The 22,856-nt window shown below is 39.2% G+C and overlaps 3 protein-coding genes across 16 annotated transcripts in view; 1 reads left to right on the top strand and 2 right to left on the bottom strand.

The window, feature by feature from the left end:
- Window positions 1-8,077, bottom strand: part of CLHC1 (clathrin heavy chain linker domain containing 1) — a 41,698-nt gene extending 33,621 nt beyond the window's left edge. For 3 of the 6 annotated variants that reach the window (XM_045446087.1, XM_045446084.1, XM_045446086.1), the window contains exons 1-2: window positions 7,973-8,077; window positions 3,033-3,291 (exon numbers count right to left, since the gene is read on the bottom strand). In XM_045446087.1, the coding sequence (XP_045302043.1) occupies window positions 3,033-3,088 (56 nt within the window). In that variant the 5' untranslated portion in view covers window positions 3,089-3,291; window positions 7,973-8,077. Of the gene's footprint in view, window positions 1-802; window positions 1,184-3,032; window positions 3,292-4,056; window positions 4,248-7,972 lie in introns of those variants that run through there. The other 3 variants (XM_045446085.1, XM_045446089.1, XM_045446088.1) reach the window with 3 other exon arrangements.
- Window positions 8,078-8,372: 295 nt separating this feature from the next.
- Window positions 8,373-11,324, top strand: RPS27A (ribosomal protein S27a). Its single transcript, XM_045446090.1, has 6 exons — window positions 8,373-8,445; window positions 8,571-8,635; window positions 9,301-9,355; window positions 9,755-9,840; window positions 10,209-10,340; window positions 11,141-11,324. The coding sequence occupies exons 2-6, from the start codon at window positions 8,588-8,590 to the stop codon at window positions 11,288-11,290; spliced, it is 471 nt and encodes a 156-aa protein (XP_045302046.1). The 5' UTR covers window positions 8,373-8,445; window positions 8,571-8,587; the 3' UTR covers window positions 11,291-11,324.
- The window catches only part of MTIF2 (mitochondrial translational initiation factor 2), a 29,491-nt gene continuing 17,848 nt past the window's right edge, over window positions 11,214-22,856 (bottom strand). For all 9 annotated transcript variants that reach the window (XM_045446074.1, XM_045446075.1, XM_045446076.1 and 6 more), the window contains 5 exons: window positions 18,196-18,448; window positions 17,003-17,143; window positions 14,431-14,595; window positions 13,168-13,308; window positions 11,214-12,528 (listed from right to left, as the gene is read on the bottom strand). In XM_045446074.1, coding sequence (XP_045302030.1) covers window positions 12,356-12,528; window positions 13,168-13,308; window positions 14,431-14,595; window positions 17,003-17,143; window positions 18,196-18,448 — 873 coding nt within the window. In that variant the 3' untranslated portion in view covers window positions 11,214-12,355. The remainder of the gene's footprint in view (window positions 12,529-13,167; window positions 13,309-14,430; window positions 14,596-17,002; window positions 17,144-18,195; window positions 18,449-22,856) is intronic.

Below are 22,856 nucleotides of genomic sequence, written 5' to 3' on the forward strand. Positions count from 1 at the left end.
AAGGAGACACAGAATCTGAAGCAGGCTCCAGGCTCTGAGCTGTTAGCACAGAGCCCAATTCAGGGCTCAAACTCAGGAATGACGAGATCATGACTTGAGCCAAAGTCAGATGCCTAACCAATTAAGCCATGCAGGCACCCCCTGATTGTCTTTTTGACATATTTACCATATTTTTGACATACTTTACCATATTCCCCAGCTATTCAAATCAGGGGGGCAGCCACCCAGGAACCTTTAATAGGACAGAGGCCATTAGTCTGTAGTCTTCCAAATTAAATACCCTCCTGTTCCTGGCCATCCTCCACTTCCCATGCCTCTAGGACACGCCACAACAATCCAATATAACTAAGATACATTAATGGTAAGAAAACAGACGTTGTGACACTACAATCAGCTCCCACATCTGTTGCTAAAAGACACAGATTTCAGAGGAACACTCATGGGAACCCTTAAGAATGCATAGAAAACGCATAAAAGTAAAGGAAGCACACTGGCATGCTACAGGTAGAATCCAGTTTTGCTTGACTCACAGAGTATTTTTAAATGTAGGAAATTTCACCAAAAACTGTATTTCTAGCTTCTCTTGAAAATTCTGAAACATCTACCAACAAGAACCACCATTCCTTAACGGCAATAATGAGCTGGAGCTTTCAATTGAATTTGTTCATTTTACCAGAGTCCTCGTGATTTCTTTTCTTATAGCCAACCCACGTAACTCTTTTATATGGCCTATTGGCCTCTATATCATTTAAGTTTGACACTCAAATTTGCATTAAACTCAAGAAGCCAGAGCTATACTTACCAAGTACAGAGATCTGAGGGAGAAGAGGAATGGCAGCCATTCCACCTCAGCCCCTACTGATGAACACAGACTATATGTACGTGCTTCCAGAGACACAAAAGCTAGCCACTTTCCAGAGCAAGTTGCCTCCATAATTCACCATTTCTGTAGAAGCTCACTCCTCCTAGCTTTGGTCTTCCTTGCTTACTAAGTCTTTGCCTCTCTCTAAACCCACACTCAATTCTTATTATCAGAATAGAATCTCAGGTGCTCCTTGTTTTGATTCAGGCACAGTTCTCCAGGTCAAATCCTCTGTGATTTTAAGCAGAATTTCGTATCAGTTCTCTGATTCCAAGTATTCAGAGATGCAAGTTAATACTTTCATCTTTTCCCAATTAGATCCTTCCAAGAGGGAAGGAAGATTAGAGAAGGCAGTCATTAATAGTTAATTAACAATCAAATATGCTGGAATAACATGAAAATGGAAAAACAGATTATCTAGAGAAAGCAGAAGAAAAGTTTCTTTAAGCACCAAATAATTTCTATTTCAGATACCCTCTCAGTCCTGAAGAATAGGATTCTTTACAAGGCACAAATGTATCATTTATAACTGTACAATGGACAGATAGTCCACATGGAAACCTTGCTAGAAAACACAGATTTCAGAGGAACACTGAAAAAGCTAGGGAAAACAGGACTATAGATGTAGTCTATTACCTTTTATATAATCTCACGTCTTTTCTCTAAGAATTAAATTTATCAACACCACCTCCAGGATGACTTCACTAGAACCATGCTAATTTAAAGCAGACAATTCTTCATGTATGAAAACTTCTGACAAATTAGCAGAGCCCTCTGCAGGTCCTCTGTCCCCCGCTCTCTCTGCCCCACTCACACTATCTCTCTCAAAAATAAATTAACATTAAAACATTTTAATTAAAAAAGAAGAAGAAACCTTCTGACAAGTGCTAGCATTTGGGCATGCAAAGATAAACATGTCACAGTTATAACTCTCCTCTGATTTCAGATAAGCAGAGTCTTAGTATGATTCTTGATATTTACGAAACCCATTCAAAACACTACTTTTAAACATTTATCCAATACATTCCTTAATGACTCAAAAACCAAAAGCAGTATCATTGATCATAACATACAAAATGAAGTTAATTTGCCAATGTATCAATTCTGAAAGATAATTTTTCTAGATGACTTAAATGAAAAGACTTGTTTCTGGAATGCCTGGTGGCTCAGGTGGTTAAGCCTCTGACTTCAGCTCAGGTCTCGATCTCACAGTTTGTGAGTTCAAACCCAACAACAGGCTCACTGCTGTCAGTGCAGAGCCCGCTTGGGATCCTCTGTTCCTCTTCTCTCTGCCCCTCCCCAGCTCGCACACACAAGCCGTTGCTCGCGTGAGCTCTCTCTCTCTCTCAACAGTAAGTAAATGTTAAAAAAAATTTTTTTAAAGAAAGAAAAGATTGCTTCTGGGGTGCCTGGCCGTGTCAGTCAGTTAAGTATTGGACTCTTGCTTTCAGCTCAGGTCACAATCTCACAATTCCTGGGTTCAGGACCCAAGTTGGTCTCTGCACTGACAGTACACAGCTTGTTTGGGATTCGCTCTCTCAAAATAAATAAATAAACTTAAAAAGAAGACTGTTTACTTTATACTCTTATGTATCTGCGTGAATTCTATTTTTAAAAAACATTTATTCATTTTTGAGAGAGTGCGAATCAAATGTTATATAAAGCCATAACATTTTCTAAACTCATCTCTGTATTTCCAGTGTTGAGTCCAGTCAAACCTCTTGTTTACTGGACCTATCTAGACCCCTAACTCACAAGGGGTTCCAATTTAATATGCTAGATCAAATCTAAGCCAAGACTCTAGCGATATCAGAAACCCAAAACACCACCAGGTTCCTGCCTTCAGCCCGATTCCTAACAAGTAAGATATTTTCAGATAGAAGGCCAAAATGATGTTAGAAGATACCACTAAATTATTGTTCAAACACTGATAGCCTGCACTTAAGCTAAAACAATCAAACCACTCGATAACTATCTATGATAGAAATCCAGCACTGTACTTTCCCCATTAATCCCTTTCCAATACACTGGATGAACTTCTCAAAATTGACAAATGAAGTTTAATCAAACAATCAATGATGTTACTAAGGCAGGAATATTGCCTCAGTTGTCAAGACAGACCATTTCTACCACAAGAAAACTCCATAATCTTAAAATAGCATTATGATACCTTATCAAAAACATTTCGGTATATGATGTAATATTCATCAGCAGGTCCTTCCTCATTACAGCCCACTCTTTCAGTTTCTGTAATTATGTATCTTTGCATACTTTCCAAAAATTCCTTGTCACTTCTACTAATGATAGGAGGGAGAACTGCATGTTTATTTATTTGTTGGACAGACATATGTCACAATCTGCACACTGGTTCACCAGAGAACAGTTAAGCCTCGACTGGCTTTTGCAACAAAGCCAAAACTTTGATAAGCCTGAAAGAAAAAAAGACCAACGATTAATCTGAAGCTTAAAATAAAATTAATATTTATTTATTAAAATAAATTAAGTCATTTCTAATAAATTTATAAAAAATTAAATCTGGCCTAAAAATGTATTTTTCATAGGAAAAAACTTCCCATGAAACTATGAGATAAATATTTCAACCTATGAATTAAAAACTCTAGGGGCGCCTGGGTGGCGCAGTCGGTTAAGCGTCCGACTTCAGCCAGGTCACGATATCGCGGTCCGTGAGTTCGAGCCCCACGTCAGGCTCTGGGCTGATGGCTCAGAGCCTGGAGCCCGTTTCCGATTCTGTGTCTCCCTCTCTCTCTGCCCCTCCCCCGTTCATGCTCTGTCTCTCTCTGTCCCAAAAAAAATAAATAAACGTTGGAAAAAAAAAAAAAAAGTCTAATCTATTTTACTGTCAAGTGCTATACCTCTAAGGTAGAAATACCAAACACCAGTCAATAAAGAGCTCTTTTCTTAGTAACCAAGCCTCCGTATCATGTAATTGGATGATTCTGTATGTTTAATTTAATATCTCTAACAGAACTTTTACCATTTTGTTTCACATGGGAAAACTAATTTGGAAGCCTCCTCGTGACACAAACAAGGTCAAATACTTCTCTACCTGTGTGCTTAGTTGGCCCAGGCATAGTCATGATAGCTACAAATAACTCATGACTTTATTTTATAATAAACTTTATTATAATTCTATCTTTAATATAAATGTACTAACTAAAAGTACGAAGTCAGACCTTCTGCTAAAATCCATCCATCAATGATACTGAAGATAACAAACAGTCTTTTTCTGAGTACAATTTCAAGCAGCTACATTCCATTGCTCTTTTAGTAAAGAATCAAGGGGCGCCTGGGTGGCTCAGTTGGTTAGGCATCTGACTTTGGCTCAGGTCATGAGCTTACAGTTCGTGGGTTTGAGCCCTGCATCAGGTTCTGTGCTGACAGCCTAGAGCCTGAAGCCTGCTTCTGATTCTGCGTCTTCCCCCTCCTTGCCCCTTCTCTGCTTGCACTCTGTTTCTCTCTCTCTCTCTCTCAAAAATAAACATTAAAAAAGAAAATAATCATTATCCAGTTAGAGTTAGATACAGAAGTTGGTTCCTGAAAACTATTCACATTAACATCAAATAGAATCCATAGCTTGCTCAAAAATGCCTAACTCTTCCCAAGTCCCATGAACTTGCTCTCTTACCTGAGGGTCTCATGTAATTCTCTACCCATTTCTGTACTCCCTCTCTCCATCCTTACCACGCCCTGTCCCCACCAAGATACACTCATACTACCACTCTCATTCACTTGCCTTTACTCATTTTTCAGATTTCAGTTTACACAGCTCTAGGAAAGCTGCCCTGAATTCCCTTAAACTTGGTCAAGTTGTATATTCTCCCATAATACTGTGAACTTGCTCTATCATGGTATTATCACTTAGCCACTCTGTAATAGAAACTTTCTGTTTACATTCTCTATCTCTACCAGTAGGCAGGAACCAAAATGTTCATATTTCCCAATATCCTTCCCTACCTATAAGCATTCCAGTGCATAGTAGTTTCTAGTAGAATATGTACTAAAAACATGCTTAATAATCAATAATTACTGAGCAATAATCTGGTCTGCTCAGAAGACATGACTTGTGGTGCTCTCAAACCAGAACACGGCTAAAGGGACTGTTCCTCAGCATGTACAAAATGCCCCAGAGCCACATAAAACAACTCAGATTACCTTTCACTCAATCATTCATGTTAGACACATAAGGATACAGAGAAAACAAGTGACAAATGTTCCCAGTCAAACCTATTGGGTCTAGTTAAATGAGCCATTGCTACAGAGCAGAGAGGGCATTGTGACAGAGGTGGACACGTTGCACTCCAAAAGCCCTGAGAGATACCTCACTAGTCTGTGGGAGAGGGCAGGGAAACATCAGGTAAAATACCTAATGGAATCGTCCCAAGTGCAATGTTTATGTTGGGCTGCATGTATTTATTCAATAAATGTTTGGGCGGGGTGGGGGGGGGGTCACCTACTGTGTCTGCCACTATTCTAGACATTAGAGATACAGCATCAAACAAAATAAAGTCTCTAACCTCCTGGAGGTTACATTCAAACCGAGAGACAGACAACACACAAAATACAGATGACACATGGGAGTAAACAGTTGTATAAATAAATAAATACAACAAGGAATGGGAACTAGAAAGGAAGGTGGGAGGATGCTACTTTATACAAGGCATTAAGTTGGGAAAGAGGAAAGCCCTCACTGGTAAGGTCACATTTTAGAAATCTGAAAAAAGTAGTGTGAAGATTCCTGAGAAGAGTGGTTGATGCATACAGAGCAGCAAGCCCAAATCTTCAAAGCAGGACAGCATGTGTGACAAACAGCAAGAAGGCCAGCAGGGCTAGGAGAGAATGGGAAAGGGAGAGAAAAGATAAAGTCAGAGAGGTAGCTGCCAGATCACGTAAAATAGAAGCCCTCGAAGGCAGGACCACTCCCAGCCCATGCGGCACCTTTGTGCAGGTTAGAAAAAGGTGCCACTTTCACTAGGCAGACTTGGCAAGAGGGACAATGAGCTGGATTATGGCCTTGTGGTTCCAGAGCTGGAGCAACAACCTCACTTATAGGAATTTATTCTTAACTCTGAATGAGATGGGAAGCCACTGGAGGGCTGTGAGCAGAAGAGTGACATCTGACATACACACATTTCCTGCTGCTCTGTGAAGACAAGGGTCAAAGCTGGAAGCACTGTTAGGAGGCTATGCAATGATCTGGGCAAAAGATAAGGGTGGCGTGAATCGGGGTGGTAACAGTAGAGGTGGTGAGAAGTGTTCTGTACATTGAAAATAAAGCCAAGAAGATTCACTGTGCATATGAGGGTAGGGGGATATGAGAGAACAATCGAGGATGACCATAAAGTTTTTGGCCTTAGTGATGATAAGATAGGAATTTATCAGTCATGTGCATACAAATGGTATTTAAAAGTTATGAGACAGAATGAAAATGACCCGGGAAATGTCAACAAAGCAGAAGTCCAAGGACTGGGCCTTGGAAGCACTCCAAAGTTTAGAGGTTTGGTAGATCAAGAGGAAGCAACAAAAAAGCCTGGAAAAGACCGTCAAGGGAAGGAGAAGTGAGAGACGTATCCTGGAAGTCAGGGGGAAAAGCATTTCAAAGAGGGAGGGAGTAATCAACTGTGTCAAATGTTGATTTGATCAAATAAGATTAAATGACGAGTGAATTTAGCAACATGGGGGTGATTAGTGACCACAAGAGCTATTCCATTGCTTGGTAGAGACAGAAGCTTGATAGTAGATTCATTTAATGGAAGGGGAAAACTGGAGACAATGAGCATAGAAAACTCTTTGAAGGTCTTTTGTTGTAAAGATGGGGACTAGCTGGCAGAATATGAGACGAAGAATGTTCTAAGAAAAAGAAATGGATTTTTTAGACGTGCCAAAGCATGAGAAAGCATAAGTTAGGTACCTCAATTAGCTCAGTCATTAAAGCGTAAAGTATGTAATGGGTGTGATAGATTAGGCTATAAGGAAGGCAGAGTCTGAATATCGTATTGAAGAATTTGGATTTTATCCTTGAAGGTGAAGTAGAATATGACATAATTACCTTTACTTTTTAGAATGTTTTGGAGGCAAGTGTGAGGGTCGGTTAGAAAAGGAGAAAGACTGAAGGCAGGTTAGAAGTTAGATTGACTCGGGGCACCTGGGTGGCTCAGTCAGTTGGGTGTCCGACTTCGGCTCAGGTCATTATCTCATGGTTCGTGGGTGTGAGCCCCAACTTGGGCTCTGTGCTGACAGCTCAGCTCAGAGCCTGGAACCTGCTTCCGACTTTGTGTCTCCCTCTCTCTCTGCCCCTCCCCCACTCATGCACGCTCTCTCTCGCTCTCTTTCAAAAATAAATAACCATTAAAAAATTAAAGAAAAAAGAAGTTAGATTAACTTTTCCAGGAGAATAATAAGGACGGCCTGAATTTGAGGTTGAGGATGGAGATGCAGAGAGGCATGGAAAGATAAAAAGAGAAGGCATTAGGGAAGGTACATTAACAAAGGATTCCGTGGTTCGCACAGTGAAGAAAGGCCAGAGGAAGGTGTAACTTGCTTCTAACTGGTCCGCGGAACTAGGAGAGAACCCTACACACACTCCAAAATCTTCCTCTTGGTACCTTCACAAACGAAATGTCCCCACCTGGAAATTCTACAACTAAATAATCATTCTGCAGGTTCTTTCCCACATGACTTCATTTGAAAAGTTGAAAACTCCTGAGATTTTCAACATGTTAAACTGTTTCTCACTTAGGAGTCCTACACCTACACAATGCCCAGAACCTTACTCAAACTAGGACAGATTTGGGGATTGAAGACGAGGAAGGGCTACAGGACAGAAAAAGATAAACCCAAGGGTTTTAAGATACTACCTATCTTTCGGTCTGCCTGGAGCTGGCCACAGGAATTCCCTTCTCCTGGAGGCCAAATCATCTGATGGCTGGTCGCTTATCCTCCGCCCCTCACCACCTCTGTATGTAAGTGAACGGTACCTTCGTTCCCCGATCCCTTCTTCTCCCGACTCTTAACCTTTCCTCCTAGTCATTTCCGACCCGTTTCCACCTTCCCCGAAACCATTACTCCCCCTGGGCCTTGCTCCCTTCTCACCTTAATCTCTTTCTCCAAACACTGACTCCAGCGCTTGGAGACAGTAACTAGGGAACGGGGGGTGTGGAACTGCATCTTGGGACAAGTAGTCCAAACTAAAAGAAATCAGTATAAAACTACAATTCCCAGAAGACACTTCCTTTTCCTCCCCTTTCCTCAATGAGGCCCCCTCAACCCCACCCCCTTTTAAAGACCCTACTAGCCTCGTGTCTTGTATGGCAAAAGCCTTTTAAAGCCATTGTTATTTGTTTAAATCTACTATTTCGACAGCATTCTAAGGGTTAAAGTGAGAAATAAGTTCATGGTAGAGAGGAGAAACGAGGTTCGCGCCCTAGTCTGGCATGTTGTTAGACAGCCGCCGTGACAGCAGTACGGCATTTGGTGTGGCCACCTACGAGGTGGGGCCTCTGGCGGGGGCGCCGGGAAACCCCGTGGGCCGGCGCGTAGCTTTCCTTTCCGATCCGCCATCTGCGGTGAGTGTGTGCTCCTGGGCCTCTCTCCGCCCAGTGGCCTACCGGGCGCTCTGTTCTGTTTCCCCAGGTCTGACTTCTCTCTTTTTTCTTTTCTTTTCTTTTTTTTTTTTTTGGCTCAACCTCAGGTGGAACCGCCGCCAAGATGCAGATTTTCGTGAAGACCCTTACGGGGAAGACTATCACTCTTGAGGTATGGCCAGGTGGCGTGAGGAAGTCAAGGCCTGAATGTGGGCCCGAAGTGGAGTTAGGGATCCGTGCCGCTTTCTGTAGTAGAATGTTTAGAAGTTTGGGTTCAGAAGACTGGCTCTGAGTTGAGGCTTTGCTGAGTAGGGGCCTAGGGCTGACTTTAGATACCTGAAGAGTGGGCACTACCCTCTCCAGTGGTTCTGGCCAGGTAGTCAAAGTCAGGCTCCTGCGGAGGGGGGAAGGAGGCGCTCCCACGGGTGGTAGCGAACACGTGTGGCCCAGCCGCCGCCGCCCGCCTGCCCTGGGCTCAGGAAGTGTGCACGCCAGCAGCGGACTTGGCAGGGGTTGCTCGCACCCTAGATAAGTGGTCAGCTCTGTTGGGTAGGCTTCCGCCCTCCACCAGCTTGGTTTGGGGGTAACTTTAAAGTTGAACTGGGTAAGAGGGGTCTGGGTGGTTAAGTCGCTTAAGCTTCCGGCATGGGGCTCTTTGCTGACTGCTCAGCCTGCAGCCTGCTTCGGACTCAGTGTCTCCCTCTAGCTCTCTGCCCCTCCCCCGCTCGATCGCGCTCTCTTTTCTCTCTCAAAAAAAATAAACATTAAAAAAATTAAATTGGGCATTTATTCTAGTTTCTTAATATTATCAATATATTTCCTTTTTAAAATTCCTAGGTCGAACCTTCAGATACAATAGAAAATGTGAAGGCCAAGATTCAGGATAAGGAAGGCAAGTAATACTGTCCAGTTCAGAGAAATTAACCTGTACTGGCGCCGGTCTACTTACTAGACATACCTGCTGTGGGTGGGACGGAAAGAGGTCGAAATGACAAAGTCAAATGCTTTTGAAATAATAAACAAATATTATGAGCATGGAGCCAAAAAGGGGTGCACTTCACATGTGTGAATTTGGGCGAGCTATTTAATTCTCTACATGCCATTTCATTAGCTATAAAATGAAGATACTACTATTAACACGTTTGGTCATTAGGATTAAATGAGTTAACTTATACAAGCATTTAAAACCATGCCTAGCTTATAGTGACTGCTATTAGTACCCTTTATTTGATTAAGGATTATTTATAAATCTTAAGCAGATATGCTTCTTCTGATGTGACTGTTTTATTAGGAATTCCTCCTGATCAGCAGAGATTGATCTTTGCTGGCAAGCAACTGGAAGATGGACGTACTTTGTCTGACTACAACATTCAAAAGGTCTGTTTGGAGGACAGAGCAGTCCTTTAAATGTAAATCTTATTTTGTAAATTTTGACCACACAAAAGTGGGGGCGAATAGCATTAGATTAGCAGTAGGTTCTTAGTGACCCCTGCGTTAACATTTCACAAGCACTGTTAAGGTTTCTCACATTCTGGATTTTGTGGATTGCATTCCTGGTGTGATACAATGTGTTCTTTGATCTCCCTATAAACAAGTAGTTAATATTCCCTCCACAACTTCCTGTTCTCTGGTATTGTGTACTTCTTAGCCATCCAGTTAGAAGATGCATGATGCTAGTTGCCCTTTCTTAATGGAATGTGAACATTAATCATTTTAAAGCCTGTTTCATACTCTTTCATTAATAGGAGTCCACTCTTCATCTTGTGTTGAGACTTCGTGGTGGTGCTAAGAAAAGGAAGAAGAAGTCTTACACCACTCCCAAGAAGAATAAGCATAAGAGAAAGAAGGTTAAATTGGCTGTCCTGAAATACTATAAGGTGAGCCAACTTAGAATTAGTTTCTATCTGTAGATTAATAAATTTTGTTTGCACCTCTGGTTTCAAACTCTTTCAAGTTTTATTTAAATTCTGATTAATTAACTTGTAATACTGGTTTCAGGAATAGGATTTAGTGATTCGTCACTTACATGTAACACCCAGTGTTGATCATAAACAAGTACCCTCCTTAATGCCCATCACCCATTTAGCCCATCTCCCACCCGTGTCCCTCCATCAATCCTTTTGGTTCGCTATAGTTACATTTTGCTTCCCCCCCGCCCCCCAACATGTTCACCTGTTTTGTGGTATCAAACTCTTTAAATTTTTTTTTTTTTCAACGTTTATTTATTTTTGGGACAGAGAGAGACAGAGCATGAACAGGGGAGGGGCAGAGAGAGGGAGACACAGAATCAGAAACAGGCTCCAGGCTCTGAGCCATCAGCCCAGAGCCTGACGCGGGACTCGAACTCACAGACCGCGAGATCGTGACCTGGCTGAAGTCGGACGCTTAACCGACTGCGCCACCCAGGCGCCCCGGTATCAAACTCTTTAAAAGCTTTGTTCCTATTTGGTGTTTGAACAAGCTTCATATGATGGGCTTCACTTTAAGCTGCTTGTTCCAAATTAAAGTTCTGATTTTGAAGTCAGATCTGGGTTTAGGTCTTAGATCTGTCCACCACTTGCAAGACTGAACTGTACCGAGTGTGTGAACTTTAATGAGGTTGAATATTTTGAGTCCCTTAACTTAGACATCAGAATACATTGTAAAATTACCTTAACAGCAGGTTTGTACTTTTTAGGTGGATGAGAATGGCAAAATCAGTCGCCTTCGTCGGGAGTGCCCTTCAGATGAATGTGGTGCTGGAGTTTTTATGGCTAGCCACTTTGACAGACATTATTGTGGCAAATGTTGTCTGACCTACTGCTTCAACAAACCCGAAGACAAGTAACTGTATATGGGTTAATAAAAGACATGAACTAACATTCAATTGTTGAAATTTTTTAGTCACTTAAAGAGTGGTTTTTAAGTATCAAATTGAAGATCACACCATTTTCTTTGATAAACTACATATACTTTGGCAGAATTAGGTTGTATTTAATATCAACTGTCTAGACACAAGCCAATTTGTATTTGTTAGTTTTTAACATCAGCACTGTTAACATTTGGACCAGATAAATTTTTGTTGTGGGGGTTGTGCATCATAGGCCTCTCTCTACCCACCTGATGCCGGTAGCACATCGTTTCCACCAAGTGTATCCAAACACTGCCAAATGATCCTGGGATGGTAGGGTGGAGGCTCTCCATTCCCCCCACCCCCGCCGACTTGAGAAACACTGGTATGGATGGGTGTTACACCTTGCCTTAAAAAGAGACTACAACATATTTGTTTCATGTATAAGAAATATAAAGGCTAAGTTATCCTGAGTCCCTGGGTGGTTTGGCTGGTATATTTGCAGTGTACAGTACATGGGAACATTCTTATTGAATGTTGAGTGTGAAATCTTAGAACTTTAAACTATTTGTTCACTAGTACTGTTAATGTTGAGAAAGTTTTAAGCAATATTTGGCACTATATTTTGCCCATGAGCTAAATTGAGGGAGTTTTGCTTGTTTTGATACCTCTCAACGAAAACATGCAACGGACTTACTACATTCAATGGCACTGATAATGAACAATTCCCTTTTACCATGTCATACCATTCTTAACAGGATTTCTACTTGGAGGCATCCTTAAATAACGTTTCCTATCTCTGTAGCATTTTGACAAGTTATCCATGTTAACACCTGGTAGAGCTACTTGGGTATTTTTTGGCCAGAAGTGAATTCTTCCCTTCACTAAAGCATAACTAGTTCTATAATAAATAAAGCAAGATACTTGTTTTTAAATTTATTTTTTAAAATAATCTCTGCACCCAACATAGGGTTCAAATTTCAGACCCTGAGATCAAGAGTCACAAACTACCCACTGAGCCAGCCAGGCACCCCATTAATTGTTTACATTTTTAATGTAATTTTAAAATCCTGGATTCCAAGAAGTCTTAGCTGGAACTTCTTTTTCTTCATAACAAACAATTTCATCTCCCACTTTAAATTCTACCTTTTCTTCATCCAAACTGAGACCACAGTCCATTCCAGTTTTGATGACTGAAATGTCATCTTTATGGTGTTTCAATGAGGTTAATGAGCCTTAAAATATAAAAACAAAAAAACAAGGTAGGTATATTCAACAAATTATACCTGCTAAGTGCTATACAGTCTGGTGTTAAAAGGAAAATTACCCTGAAAGTCCTAAATTTTACAGTCCTATCATGTTAAATGATGGAACTAAATACTAGGGAAACCAAAGAAAAATGGTTTGCTGTAAGCAAGATGTGGTTTATAGGGAAAGAACTAAATCTCCCATTTCAAAGGTTAGACTAACTTTGCAGAGGATGGCATTGTACTCAAGATTTAAAGAAAGATAATCCAGGATAAAAGACATTGCAGGCAAAAGGTCAAGGTAAGCCAAGTACAATGCTGTAGATCAGGGGTAGGAGACAGCTGGAAGGGTAATTTGCGGCCAATTTTTAGAAGCTTAGGAAACTAGATTACTGATTTATCAGCCTTGTTACAGGTTATATAGATTACCAGGCAGGACTAAAAACCCTGGAAGAGATATCAGGACTAGTAAGGGAGGGAGCCTGTCACCTGGAGACGAGGTTTGAGTTAACAAAAGGTAACAGCCTGAACCAGGATATGGGAGTGAGATTTTAGGCGGTTACATGGAATCAGTAGGTTTGGGTGACTGGATTTAATATTATAGAAACAGATTGTGATCTTGCTTACCCTTCCAAATAACATGTCCATTACGGATTAATTTAAATTTTTTCTGTTTTTCTAACTGACCCTTTTGGACTCTGCAGCCAGCCACAGGAACTTTTTTCTTCCCTTCTGTTACAGAGAAGGTAGCTAGTATACAAGCCTCACCTTTAGAAAGAAGAGAACATTAGATGCACACAAAACAAAAGATTCTGAGAAATACATAATTTCAAGTATTCTGCAGAGCAAGAATTAAAGGTGTGAGAAAAATACAAACTCATGTACTGAAATCCTGTTTTTCTCTGACTCTACCAACTTTATTTTCCTGACCGCTCATAGAAACATAAACATGAAAATCCTTGGGTTTTCTTGGAAAAGAACCTGCTTGCCTAAAAAAATGAACAAGGGAAAAAGAAATTCACTTTTTTAGCTGAAAATGCACTAGAAGATAACAGTTTACTGCTTTATGAAAACCTAGTTTTCACCTGTCCCTCAATATATTATTCTTGAAGCGAACATCTGTCATCACCTAATTTTAATCTCCCCATTGATAATTTATATTCACTTAAATACTGATTCTGTGACTCAGCTTAAAGCTTAATTTTTTTCACTGAAAATTAAATTCCAATAATGACATGGTATCACACACTATAATATACCGATTTACTGGGGTTAGTGTTATTTGGCTGATGGAAACCCTTGTATGACTCAAAAGTTTTCCAAATTGTGCCTTAGCACAAGAACATACAAATCTCTGTCTGGTCATGTTTAGCAGATCAGAAAAGCATAAAATAAATCTCTGGACCATAAGAACAGATAAAACGATTCAGTCCATCTCAAATAAATTTAGGCTTCCATCTGGCCAAGGGATATGCTAGAAAGAATATTTCTAAATATGTGATATTTAAATGTAAAATGAACTATTCTCATGGTGGACTTCTCGGCCAACTCCAGGACAAAATCAGTGGCTCCTTCCAGAACACTGTATATAATCTTCATGCATCCCATCCCAGTCTAATTTGTGTTATAATTAGTTGATGTCTAAACCTTAGGGCAAGTTCTTACTGCCTAACTTGCCTTTGTATCCTCAGGGCCAAAGCATAGGCTGCAGAGGGCAGGTTTATAATACATAGGAAGTTACATTGAATATATTATTTTTTCTAGGACACAGGCCATTTATTGGAACAGTGAAGGTATTTCAACAGTGAACTATAATTCCCCTAAACTTTGCTTTCAAGTGTTCTTCACAGCACCTAAGATATGAATGTTTAATATTCAGTGAACACTCACCAATTGGATGCTCTTCCACAATGCAAGGCAATCTGCTGCTCAGTTCTTCCTGCAAATCTTCAATTAGGCGGTAAATGATTTTGTGAAGTTTAATTTTTACTCCTTTTTTTGTAGCAGACTTCTGGATAACATTGCCTGCATTCACATTGAAGCCATATATAACACCTGGGAAGCAGAAACAGAATCAATAAAGTAGCACAAATATTGTATTAAGGACTTTTCTTTCAAGCAGAAACTTAAATCTAAATAGTTTTATTTCGGGCAGCCTGAGTGGCTCAATAAGTTAAGCTAAGTGTCGGACTCTTGGTTGCAGCTTAGGTCATGATCTCTTGGTTTGTGGGATTGAGTCCCGTGTCTGGCTCTGTGCTAACACCATACAGCCTGCTTGGGATTCTCTCTCTCCCTCTCTTTCTCTGCCCCTCCCTTGCTCACTTGCATGCTCTCTCTCAAAATACACTTAAAAACAAAAAGGTTTTAGGGGTGCCTGGGTGGCTCAGTCAGTTAAGCGTCCAACTTCGGCTCAGGTCATGATCTCACAGTTCATGGGTTCAAGCCCCATGTTGGGCTCTCTGCTGACAGCTTGGAACTTGAAGCCTGCTTCAGATTCTGTGTCCCTCTCTCTCTGCCCCTCCCCTGCTCATGCTTTCTCTCTCAAGAATAAATAAACATTAAAAAAAAAAGTTTTATTTCCTTCTATGTAAATTAAAAGGGGTGATGAAAAATTCTGTAATTTTTTCTCATGAAAACTAGTAAATTTTCAAATTAACCAAAGGATTTTATAAATACTATTGTAGCTTGTTTAACAAGGAAAACTTCTTTATAATTTTTAAACCCATTAATTTAAGAGACAAAAGTACCCATACTGTGCAAGGCAGTACGCTAAACAAAACTTTGATTTTTATACCAGAGAAATAAGAAAACGAAAATTGAATAGGGCTGAAATATTTTTACATTATTTTAATAACAATTGTATTACTAAATTATAAACTTATTGTCTACAACTTTTTGTGGTTTATTCTTAGATATTCAGCTGGCCAAAAGATGCTCCAAAATAGTTACTAAATTGGTAAAGTTTAAGAGTTATTTAAGAAATGAAAGAAATTCTATGGAGTTGACTATTTTGCCAAAGAACAAATAATATATTTAACAGCAAATACCTTAGAGGGAATAAAAAGCAAAACACTCCTGGCCTTAAACAAGTGATAAAAATGAAAGCAAACAAGTTAATCAAGAGAAAAACACAACCACCTTGAAAGTTTTATCATTAAGAAATCATTTAACACGCTACCTGCATTACATAGTATAGTGCTAGGCTGGTCAATGCCTAGAAAATACTTTGAATTAGCCAGTACTGGGGCACCTGGGTGGCTCAGTCAGTTAAGCATCCGACTTCAACTCAGGTCACAAGTTGGAGCCGCACATTAGGCTCTGTGCTGATAGCTCAGAGCCTGGAGCCTGCTTCAGATTCTGTGTCTCCCTCTCTCTGCCCCTCCCCTGCTCATGCTTTGTCTCTCTCTCTCTCTCTCAAAAATAGATAAAAACATTAAAAAAAATTTTTTTAATTAAAAATAAAAATTGGGGCGCCTGGGTGGCGCAGTCGGTTAAGCGTCCGACTTCAGCCAGGTCACGATCTCGCGCTCCGTGAGTTCGAGCCCCGCGTCAGGCTCTGGGTTGATGGCTCAGAGCCTGGAGCCTGTTTCCGATTCTGTGTCTCCCTCTCTCTCTGACCCTCCCCTGTTCATGCTCTGTCTCTCTCTGTCCCAAAAATAAATAAAACATTGAAAAAAAATAAATAAATAAATAAATAAAAAATAAAAATAAAAATTAAAAATGAATTAACCATAACCAGCATTACTATTTAGTAGAAGTAACATCTAATTCTAAATAAGTACAGTCATTAAGTACCTCCTTCCTAAGTGATTCATTAATTAATAAAATGTTGGTGCCTTGCTAGGTGTTCGACTTAAAGTGAGTCATGAGTCACCTTTTTGTATATCGTAAGTTCAACTAATAGTCCAGTCCCCCTACCTTCTAGGCATTTAATTAAAGCTAAAAACTGTTTGCTTCAATAGTGCATATACTAAAGCTAAAAACAGCTTTTAATCTAAGAAAGATTTATATAATTATCAATAGACAAAAAACAGACAAAAGTAAAAGATGAAGTAAAATACTGAACAGGCTGATTACAGTGTCAGGAGCATTCAAAAGTCTAAATAAAAGATACAGAGAACCAACCTTGGATTGGGTGGGGAAATGGGAAAGGCAGTAATTATCTTTATTTATAAATAAATAAATAAGTAAGTAAGTAAGTAAGTAAGTAAGTAAAATCAAAAAACCTTCTGGGACTTGAAAGAGTCCCCCAAGGTTGTAGTGTGAAAACAATGAGTGAAGTTATGGCTGCAATACTGCACATCCCACTGAGCTCAAAGGCTGGGACTCCACTAGAGCAGGAAGGGTGATGCTGATAAGGGTAAAGGGCAAGTTGATTAGCCAAGCTACAAAAGACTGAAGGTAATGGTTCACAGTGTGTTCTAGGGAACACAGTTAGACAAACAGGAAATAGAAATCTTACCATGAAATGTTTCAGCAAGGTTAACATCATTTTCACTGACATCACCCACACCAAAATGTACTAATTCAAGTTCACACTCATGTGAAGCATCATAGGTATCCATAATGTTCACAATGGCCTCAACAGAACCATCAACATCACCTAAAAAAGTTTGAAATTACTGGTGTTAAGAGTTAGACATTAACAGACACAAAATGACAAAAATCTATTTAAAGTCATAATAGGGGGGCGCCTGGGTGGCGCAGTCGGTTAAGCGTCCGACTTCAGCCAGGTCACGATCTCGCGGTACGTGAGTTCGAGCCCCACGTCGGGCTCTGGGCTGATGGCTCAGAGCCTGGAGCCTGTTTCCGATTCTGTGTCTCCCTCTCTCTCTGCCCCTCCCCCGTTCATGCTCTGTCTCTCTCTGTCCCAAAAATAAATAAAAACGTTGAAAAAAAAATTAAAAAAAAAAATAAATAAATAAAGTCATAATAGGAATGGCATTTACCACTTTTATTTAGGTTTAGCATTATAAACATCTATTTAACTTAAGTATTTAGAACCAAAAGTACATTTACAACAAAACATCAAGAAAAATGTTTATTAAAATCTCTCCCAGTGAGTCATCCAGAGTTCATGAGTTCAAGCCCCATATCAGGCTTTCTGCTGTCAGCACGGAGCCCACTTGGGATCCTCTATCCCCCTCTCTGCCCCTCCCCTGCTCGTGTTCTCTCTCTAAAAAGGAAATAAACATTAAAACAAACAAAAAAACAAAACAAAACACCTCTCCCCCAGTGAGACATGGGCAAAAAGGAGGGCAAAAGGTACAACCTTCCAGTCATAAATAAGTCATGGGGATGTAACGTACAGTACAGTGACTATAGTTAATAATACTATATTATACATTTGAAAATTGCTAAAAGAGTAGATCTTAAAAGTTCTTATCACAAGAAAAAAAAGTTTTGTGACTGTGTATGGTGATTAGACTTACTGTGGTGGTCATTTTGCAATATATACAAATATCAAATCATTGCTATATACCTGAAACTAACATAATGTTATATGTCAATTACACATCAATAAAATAAATCTCCCCCAAAATACCAAAATAATTTTAGCTTAAATTTAATGGCCCAAATTAATTGTGAGAATGAAGAAATATACATATTTATAATACAAAAATGAGTAATGAAGTAAAATCTTTCCAAAGTCACCTTTAATAATTATAGGAAGTACATTTGAATCCTTTTCTTCTTTCTCTTTTGTCTTTAAGGGTTTTTGTTCTTTTTTTTCTTGGTACTTTAGAAATGATCTCTCCTTCCAATGCAAAGTGCCATATTTCTCACGGGCTTTCCGATGTGCTTCTTGGTGTTCCTTTCGCTTTTCTTCTATTATTTTCAGATTCTCTTTGTTTTTCTCCTGTTCTTGCTCATACTTCCGCCAGTCAACAACTTCACGTGCCCTAGGCTTTATAGGGGAAAAAACAGGCATTATTTAACTAAATAGAAACCAGCATCTTATGGATTAAAAATCTTGATGTTTTTCCCCAACTTAGCTTGGTCTAACTCATATATGAAACCACTAATTTTATAAATTTTGATAAACTTATAAAACTTTAATCTAGGGTCTTTGTATACACAGATGATTTAATTTTTAAATATTACCTCAAATTTTTAAAAATTCCATAGCCAAATTATAAAATGGCACCACTGGCCCTCTCATAAGCCTTTATAGTCTATACTTATTTGTTAACACAAATATACTTATTTGGTAGAAAATCAGAGAATATTTAAAATCACTGTATCCCACGATATATCACAGTGAAACTGGCAAGATACAAAAAAAAGAGAGAATTCTGAAAGCAGCTAGGGACAAACAGGTCTTACTTAACCTACAAGGGAAGACACATAAGGGTCATAGCAGACCTGCCCACTGAAACATGGCAGGCCAGAAGGGAGTGGCAAGAAATATTCAATGTGCTGAATAGGAAAAATATGCAGCCAAGAATCCTTTATCCAGCAAGGCTGTCATTCAAAGTAGAAGGAGAGATACAGGCTTTCCCAGACAAACAAAAACTGAAGGAGTTCATGACCACTAAACCAGCCCTGCAAGAAATCTTAGGGTTACCTTGTGAGTGGAAAGCAGCAAAGACTACAAAAGACCAAAGACAACACCACAAGCATGAAACCTACAGATAACACAATGACACTAAATCCATATCTTCCAACAATAACTCTGAATGTAAATGGACTAAATGCCCCAATCAAAAGACACAAGGTATCATTGTGTCTGAAGACACAATGGATAAAAAAAGAAGATCCATCTATATGCTGCCTACAAGAGACTCATTTTAGACCTGAGGACACATTCAGATTCAAAGTGAGGGGATGGAGAACCATCTATCACACTATCGGATGTCAAAAGAAAGCCTGAGTAGCCATACTAACATCATACAAACTAGATTTTATTTATTTAAAAAAATTTTTTTTAATGTTTTAATTTTATTTTTGAGGGAGAGAGACAGAGTGTGAGTGGGACGGGGCACAGAGAGAGGGAGACACAGAATCTGAAGTAGGCTCCAGTCTCTGAGCTGTTGGCACAGAGCCTGATGTGGGGCTCGAACTCACAGACCGTGAGATCATGACCTGAATTGAAGTCAGACGCTTAACTGACTGAGCCACCCAGGTGCCCCCCACACAAACTAGATTTTAAAACAAAGACTGTAAGAAGAGATGAAGAAGGGCATTATATCATAATTAAGGGGTGTATCCACCAAGAAGAGCTAATGATTATAAATGTTTATGCCCCTAACTTGAAATGCCCAAATATATAAATCAGTTCATCACAAACATAAGCAAGCTTATTGTAATAATACTGTAATTGTAGGTGACTATAATACTCCACTTACAACAATGGACAGATAATCTAGGCAGAAAATCAATAAGCAAACAATGGCTTTGAATGATACACTGGACCAGATGGACTTTTACAGATATATTCAGAACTTTTCATCCAAAAGCAGTACATTCTTCTCAAGTACACATGGAACATTCTCCCAAAGAGATTACATACTGGGTCACAAAACAGCCTTCAACAAATATAAAAGGATGGAGATCATACCATATATATTTTCAGACCACAACGCTAAGAAACTTGAAATCAACCACAAGAAAAAATTTGGAAAGCCTCCAAACATATGGTGGTTAAAGAACATACTACTAAAGAATTAATGGGTCAATCAGGAAATTTAAAGAAGAAATTAAAATATATATGGAAACAAATGAAAATGAAAACACAACAGTCCAAACCATTTGGGATGCAACAAAGGCAGTCCTCAGAGGAAAATACATCACAATCCAGGCCCATCTCAACAAGCAAGAAAAATCCCAAATACAGAATCTAACCTCACACCTAAAGGAACTAGAAACAGAGTGCAAAGAAACCCCAAGCAGAAGAGAAATGATAAGGATTAGAGCAGAAATAAACAATATAGAATTAAAAAAAAAAAAAAACAAACAAAAACAGTAGAACAGATCAATGAATCTAAGAGCTGTTTTGAAAGAACAAACAAAATTGATAAACTCCTAGCCAGACTTCTCAAAAGAAAAGAGAGAGGACCCAAATAAATAAAATCACAAATGAAAGAGGAGAGATCACAACCAACACCACAGAAATACAAACAATTATTAGTGAATACTGTGAAAAATTATATGCCAACAAACTGGACAATCTGGAAGAAATGGACAAATTCCTAGACACCCACACACTCCCAAAACTCAAATGGGAAGAAACAGAAAATTTGAACAGACCCATAACCAGTGAAGAAATTGAATTGGTTATCAAAAACCTCCCAACAAGTAAGAGTCCTGGTCTAGATGGCTTCCAAGGGGAATTCTACCAGACATTTAAAACAGAGTTAATACCTATTCTGCTCATGCTGTTCCAAAAAATAGAAATGGAAGGAAAGCTTCTGGACTCATTCTATGAAGCTAGCATTACCTTGATTCCCAAACCAGACAAAGACCCCACTAAAAAGGAGAATTATAGGCCAATTTCCCTGAAGAACACAGATGCAAAAATTCTCAACAAGATACTAGCAAATCGAATTCAACAGTATATTAAAAGAATTATTCACCATGATCAAGTGAGATTCATTCCTGGGCTGCATGCCTGGTTCAATACACACAAATCAATGTGATTCATCACATTAACAGAAGAAAGGATAAGAACCACATGACCCTGTCAACAGATGCAGAAAAAGCATTTGACAAAATACAGCATACTTTCTTAATAAAAACTCTCAAGTAAGTTGGGATAGAAGGAACGTACTTTAACATCATAAAAGCCGTATATGAAAGGCCCACAGCTAATGTCATCCTCAATGGGGAAAAACTGATAGCTTTTCCCCTGAGATCAGGAACACGACAGGGATGTCCACCCTACCACTGCTATTTAACATAATCTTGGAAGTCCTAGGGTCAGCAATCAGACAACAAAATGAAATAAAAGGCATCCAAATTGACAAAGAAGTCAAACTTTCACTTTCCACAGATGACATGATACTCTACATGGAAAACCCGAAAGACTCCACCAAAAAACTGCTAGAACTGAAACATGAGTTCGGCAAAGTCACAGGATATAAAATGAATGTACAGAAATCAGTTGCATTTGTATACACCAATAACAAAGCAACAGAAAGAGATATCAAGGAATCGATTCCATTTACAATTGCACTAAGAACCATAAAATATTTAGGAATAAACCTAACCAAAGAGGTAAAAGATCTGTACACTGAAAGCTATAGAAAGCTTATGAAAGAAATTGAAGAAGACAAAAAGAAATGGAAAAATATTCCATGCTCATGGATTGGAAGAACAAATATTGTTAAAATGTCGATACTACCCAAAGCAATCTACACATTCAATGCAATCCCAATCAAAATAGCACCAGCATTCTTCTCAGAGCTAGAACAAACAATCCTAAAATTTGTATGGAACCACAAAAGATCCCAAATAGCCAAAGTAATGTCGAAAAAGAAAACCAAAGCTGGAGCCATCACAATCCCAGACTTTAGCCTGTACTACAAAGCTGTTATCATCAAGACAGTACGGTATTGTCACAAAAACAGACACATAGACCAATGCAATAGAATAAAGAACCCAGAATTGGCCAACTAATCTTCGAGAAAGCAGGAAAGAGTATCCAATGGAAAAAAGAGTCTCTTTAGCAACTGGTGCTGGGAGAACCGGACAGCAACATGCAGAAGAATGAAACTGAACCACTTTCTTACATCATACATAAAAATAAATTCAAAATGGATGACAGGCCTAAATGTGAGACAGGAAACCATCAAAATCCCACAGGAGAAAAAAGGCAGCAACCTCTTTGACCTTGGCCACAGCAACTTCTTACTTAACATGTCTCCAAAGGCAAGGGAAATAAAAGCAAAAATGAACTATTGGGACCTCATCCAGATGAAAAACCTCCTGCACTGCAAAGGAAACAATCAACAAAACTAAAAAGGAACTGACAGAATGGGAGAAGATATTTGTAAATGACATATCAGATAAAGGGTTAGTATCCAAAATCTATGAAGAAATTACCAAACTCAACACCCGAAAAACAAATAATCCAGTGAAGAAATGGGCAGAAGACATGAATAGATACTTTTCCAAAGAAGACATCCAGATGACAAACAGACACATGAAAAGATGCTCAACATCACTCATCATCAGGAAAATACAAATCATAACCACACTGAGATACCACCTCACACCAGTCAGAGTGGTTAAAATTAACTCAGGAAACAACAGATGTTAGTGAGGATGTGGAGAAAGGGGAACCCTCTTGTACTGTTGGTGGGAATGCAAACTGG

Source organism: Leopardus geoffroyi, chromosome A3, assembly GCF_018350155.1.
Source record: "Leopardus geoffroyi isolate Oge1 chromosome A3, O.geoffroyi_Oge1_pat1.0, whole genome shotgun sequence".
Taxonomy (NCBI): domain Eukaryota; kingdom Metazoa; phylum Chordata; class Mammalia; order Carnivora; family Felidae; genus Leopardus; species Leopardus geoffroyi.